Source organism: Juglans regia, chromosome 11 (assembly GCF_001411555.2).
Source record: "Juglans regia cultivar Chandler chromosome 11, Walnut 2.0, whole genome shotgun sequence".
NCBI classification, from domain to species: domain Eukaryota; kingdom Viridiplantae; phylum Streptophyta; class Magnoliopsida; order Fagales; family Juglandaceae; genus Juglans; species Juglans regia.
The window spans coordinates 16,967,534-16,973,533 of record NC_049911.1 but is presented as its reverse complement, the minus strand read 5'-3'; the positions used below and the strand labels follow the sequence as shown (position 1 = coordinate 16,973,533).

General features: G+C 35.0%; 1 protein-coding gene across 6 annotated transcripts in view; it reads right to left on the bottom strand.

The window, feature by feature from the left end:
• Positions 1–256: 256 nt before the first annotated feature.
• The window catches only part of LOC108993642 (tRNA N(3)-methylcytidine methyltransferase METTL6), a 30,883-nt gene continuing 25,139 nt past the window's right edge, over positions 257–6,000 (bottom strand). The window contains exons 8-9 of one of the 6 annotated variants that reach the window (XR_004797614.1): positions 4,889–4,965; positions 3,922–4,113 (exon numbers count right to left, since the gene is read on the bottom strand). Coding sequence is in view for 1 of the 6 variants with exons in the window: in XM_018968628.2 (XP_018824173.1) it covers positions 572–610 (39 nt within the window). In the remaining 5 variants the exon portion in view is untranslated. Of the gene's footprint in view, positions 611–3,921; positions 4,192–4,669; positions 4,966–6,000 lie in introns of those variants that run through there. The other 5 variants (XM_018968625.1, XM_018968628.2, XM_018968623.2 and 2 more) reach the window with 5 other exon arrangements.

Below are 6,000 nucleotides of genomic sequence, written 5' to 3'. Positions count from 1 at the left end.
GTTACATCTAACAAATGGCGATTTTTGCATCCAATCACATCATTCTATTGGTGTGTATAAGAATATGAAGTTTGATGAACAATTCATTTATTACTTAAGTAGCAAAAGAACTAGATTGATATTCTTTAGCATTTTCATAATACAAAACTTAAACTTTTTCGTCTAAATTAAGATTTAATTTCTTCACGAAAGACTTTGAATATGGAAAGAAATTCAGATCATGCCTTCATCAGAAACAATCATGTCATATGAGAGTAGTCATCAACAAATATAATAAAATACTAAAAATTGTTTGATACAATGTTGATTGGTCCTCATATATCAAAGTAAACTAATTCAAAATGTCTAGATACTCAATTATCAACTCTCGATACAAAAGACACATGATGGTGTTTGCTAAGTTGACATGCTTCACAAGGGAAAGAAGACAAATTTCCAACATTCCTAATGTTTCAAAAGAGAAAGAGAGGGGTGTCCAAGGTGGTAATGTCATTCAAAAGCAGATGATGATGAGGATGTTAGGGCTCAAGTGGGTGACTATTTGACATCAAGGTAATACAGACCACCAGCTTCATACCCTCATACCAATCTTCTTCCCCATCTTGAGATCCTGAAAAATACATACAGAGGGATAAAAGGACACAGAACATCGAAGGTTTTGAGTAATTTTACTAATGGACAACAAACTAAAGGGAAAACTAGGAGCGTATAGAGCAAATGACAAGGATATAGAATCAGTCAATTTAGTGGATCCAATGCCTGTAACTTTAGCAAGAGAACCATTAGCAATAGTAATACTTTTTAAAGATGTCATGGTATCTTACTTAGATCAGGGATAAGACAAACTAGTCAGATGTTCAGTAGCTACTGAATCGATGATCCATGGATCTTGATAGATAAGACAAGACATGCAGAAGCTGTACTTGAATGGGCAAGAGTAGCTATGGAAGATGAAGCCCGTGTGCGACCCACAAGTTTATCATACTCATCCTTTGATATACTAATCATATCTGGAGTCGGGTTGGAGCTCGTTGACGGTGTGGAGTATCTTGACAAATGGCTTGATTAGCAGACCCAGATGGTTTACCATGTAAATCCCAACAATGGTCCACCAACTGGTTAGTGCGATCACAATGGGTGCATTTACGAGATTCACAACCTCGAGTGTGATTACCTTTGGCATCACATCCCCCACGTGCACCTCAGCCTCCATGCCCACCAGGAGCAACATAGGAGGTAACCAAAGCGTATATATCATTAATCTGATCAAAAGACAATCGAAATCCTTGTCCAAGTAAAATGGCACATTGAAGTAGGGAGAACACATCGTGAAATCAAGAAAGCTGTTGACTTGCCAAAATTTGAGAATGCACCGACTCATATTCAAGTTTTAAGACTACAAGAAACCGAACAACATTGAACTCTTCATGTTGTTGTTGCATACGAAAAATATCAGAAGTGATCAGTTGATACATCTTGAGTTCTTCACGTATGCTCACTACTTGAGAATAATACTCTTCTAGGCCCAAAGTACCTTATTCAAACCCAAAGAATTGCTTACACAACTTATAAATATAGCTTATGTTCCCAGCACCTGAATACATATGTTTGAGATGCCTCCACACCTCTTGAGCGATGTCAAAAACTAGTGCAAATATTAGACTTAATACTAGTCAGCATAAAAGGACAAGACTTGAGCATCTTCTTGTTCCCATTGAGCAAATGTAGAACTAGTTAAGTCAAGCATTAGATCAACCACGCATGTAGGAAGACCCTTGCCTTTCAAAAACATTTCAACAAATTTTGACCACAGCATATAGTTTCTTCCATTCAACTTCACCGAAGTCATAGACATATTAATGTTTGGTACAAGAGACAATGACTCAAATTTAGTTTCCATGGACACAGAAAAATATCACAATTCAACTTGGAGATAGAAATTCCACACAGAATATGAAATATGGATGAAAATTTGAGAAAGAAAATTTGGAAAAATAGAAACCCAGCTTAAGTACCAGAAAAAATCAACCCAAGTAACCAAATCTCGACTCTCGATCGGAATCAGCCTATATCAATCGAAATAGGCACATATTGGGTCGAAATCAGCATCGAGTTTGAACCGGCCTGTATCGCATCTGAACTGGGTATTACGAAATGATGTTCTATGCTCAATGTTATGAAATGATGTTTTATAAAATGAAATGATCTAACGAATGAAAAACAAATGACTGAAAGGAATTAATGAAATGGAAAGAAAAGAAAATGAATGTTTTAATATAAGAAGCTGTGTAACGACCAATGACTGAATGAATAATGGTACCAATAGACTAGACAGATTGTAATATCGAGTAAGTAGTACCAGTATGGCACCCAATACTATCTCCTGACTGAAAGGGATTCCTAACATGTGGCCACGGGCAGAGTCCGAGTCCAAAAGACCACTAATCCTAACACACGGGATGTAACAATTTGTACTAGTAAATGGAAAGTAATAACAGTTAAATTGAATGTTATGAAATCTTTTAGCTCTTTATGAATAAATATGTACAAGGTGTGGAAAATATTTTTTTATGAACAAAAACATTTTTAAAGAAAAATCTCACCTTGTAATGTTTTCAAAGGAAAGAAATGTTTTATGTTATGTAAATAGAGGAATAAAGAATGTATGAATAGAAACACATGTTAGTATATGTTTACAATATGAAATAATGTTTACTGAGTATTTAACTCATTTTTTTTTATGCATGCCCCTCCTAGAAATGAAATGAGGACAAAGCGTTAAAATGGACATGGTCCAAGAAAAATGTGACAGAAACCTAGGCATGTTTTATAGAACATATGAACTCATATTTTGTAATTTAATTTAATGAACTCAGCTGTAAATTCTCTTTTAAATTTAAAAAAGCATGTTTCAATTTTTAACTTTAGAATCTTTTATATCATGGGGAGGAAAGGAAAGTTCTAAAAAGTTTAGTAATTCTCGTTTCATTTTTTAAAACTATTTCTTAAAGTCTCACCACAAGGATAGGCGATATAGAGCAACTCAAGGGATTTATCATGACTGGTCATGAAAACAAAGTTTATAAATTGATTAGTCCTTTGATGGTCTGAAACAAGCTCCTAAAAATTGACATGAGAAATTTAATAAAATAGTTTTATCTTATGATTTTAGAGTGAATGATGCTGAGAAGTGTGCATATTATAAAATAGATAGTAACACTCGAGTGATTATTTGCTTATACGTTGCTGATATGTTGATATTTGGAAGCAACCTTCAAAGTGTAGAAGAAACTTAAAGGTTTATTTCCTCAATATTTGACATGAAATATATGTAAAAGGTTAATGTGATCCTCAACATCAAGATTGTAAGAACAATCAATGGGTTATCTTTGACACAATCTCATTACATTGATAAAGTGATCAAGAAGTATTGTCATGAAGACCAAAAGTCAGTCTCAACACCATATGATCCTAGTCTTAAATTGAGAAAAAACACAGGAAAATATAGATCCCAACTAGAATATGCTAGTGTAATAGGGAGTCTAATGCATTCTCTGCATTGCATTAGGGATGATATTGCATTTTCTATAGGAATGCTAAGTAGATTTGTTAGCAACCAGGTAAAGAGCATTGGAATGCCATTTTCCAAGTTCATATATACCTGAAGGGAACTAAAAATTATGGTCTACACAATCAAAGGGAACCCGCTGTATTAGAAGGGTACAGTGATGCAAGTTGGAATAGTATAGAATCAAAATCAAAATCAAGCAGGTGGACTTTTACGTTGGGAGGAGTTGTAATCTCATGGGATTAAAGAAGCAAATTTGTATAACTCATTCTACCATGAAATCTAAGTTAATTGCTTTGGAGCTGCATGTAAAGAAGCAAAATGGCTTAGAAGTTTGTTGGCAGACATACCACTTTGTACTAAACCATTTCCGACAATAACAATTTATTGTGATAGTGACGCAAGACGTACAACAATAAATACAGACATATTAGTTTGTGATACAATTATGTAAGTGAGTTACTCAATAATGGAGAAATTGCAATTGAACATGTCAAGTCTATTCCAAATTCAGCGGTCCACTAACAAAAGGCCTTGCAATGGACCTGATTCATAAAACATCGAAGGGAATGGAGGTTGAGGTCACTTGAGGAAATCATCTACGATGGTAACCCAACCTTGTACTGAAACACAATAAAGGTCCAATGGACATCAACAAGTCGATAGAATGATTAAAGTTTCAAAAAACTAGAGATGAAAGCCCAAATTCCAAATGAGATGTATTCTAGTGTTACTCTGTTACTGGATTGTAAGGATGAGTAAGACTCTAAATGAGTTCATAGAGAAAATTGTTGAGGTGAAACAGGATGGACATAATTAGTTACTATATGCACATGGACATAATGTGCAAGCTGAATAAAACCACCTGGAGGATTAGAAAATAATTGTGAAATATATATGACTAGTCTAATAGGGTCATCAGTTCAAGATATGTTCACTGATTATCTTGACCTAGTCTTGATATATTTACACTAGGTGAAAGTCCAAAAGACACCTTCATTGAAGCAATCTATTTTCATCAAAATGCACAAAATACCATATATGTGTGTATATAAATATGTGTGTGTGTGTTTGTGTGTGTATTATTTGAGTAGCAGGAAATGTTAGAATCTGTGAATTAAAATAAAATATTATTTTGGGTATTTCAAATAATTATATCATATAATTAAATTCTTTATATTATCTTGTACATTGATGGAAAAATTATCAAATTGAGATAAAACGGAGATGGTGTAAATCCCATATTGATCAAATAGTATACAAGAACTTCAAGCGAGAAATGTTGTTCGCACAAGGGAGGAGCAAGGCAGGAAATCATACTCGCCACACTTGTCTCAAACGAAGTTTGCTCACCCGAGCATCTTTGCTCGCCCACAGCCAAGACTGCTCGCCCCAAGCTATAAATGAAGGAAATAAAAGCGTGGCAAGCATTTTAGTGCTGTCGACAGAAAGTCCATCGTTTCTAAACGTTGGACAACATCATGATTAATTCCTAAATCTAAGATTAAGACCAGATTTCATGATGGAAGTAATAATCAACATTAAATGGGCTCAATAATGACCATTATGAAGATTTTTCAGGTTGTTATGATCGGTCAAGTTATCAACATCTCTCCATCCTAGAATTTTCATAAAAGGATGCTTTTTGAATTGTTCCAAGTCTCAATCAAAGAACAACAAACCAGAGAGCTTCATTGTATCCTTGGAACAATTTTGTCAAAACTTTATAGTATTGAAAGGGGACAAAATATGTTCTAAAGATATTGTCCATACGATCAAGCCTTAAAGCCTACTTCAATATTCAATTACCACTTGCCTTCGTGATTTCCCAAATTTTCCGTATACATTTTCCAACACAAACTTCATGCCCATAGCCCACACAATCAAGGGAACTTCCCTTGACCAAAACTTCAATTTGATCACACACACCCCCCTAACACCAATGCCTACGTTCACACACTTAGGACTCCTTTGATCTTCTTTCACATTAGTAGTTAAACACAATCAAACACATTGATTTGGAACTGCCCAGCCCGATACACGCACATGGTTCCAAGTTGCACTCTCAACTCATGTATATACACACTTCTAAGTGGTTGCACCCACAACTCACATTCCCAAGGTCGATCATTGACCCCTTACCTTACACCCTAAACAACCAAACCATAGCTTAAAACAGTTGCTTAAATTAACACTTCCAGTTGTAAGTATTCTTACAATCACACCTTATGTGTAACTCTTGTAATATATTTGTTGGGTCTTTGCATTGGTGCTTAAGTCCATAAAAAGGAAAGATGAGATGTATGTACCTAAAGGAAGTGAGTCCAAGTTACGGCAAAAGGAGTGGTTAAGTGTGGAAACTAATTGCTTATTCCCCTGTTTTAGTGGTTGTTGATGCATTTTGCCGTCATGACAGGAGCCTAACAGTACGG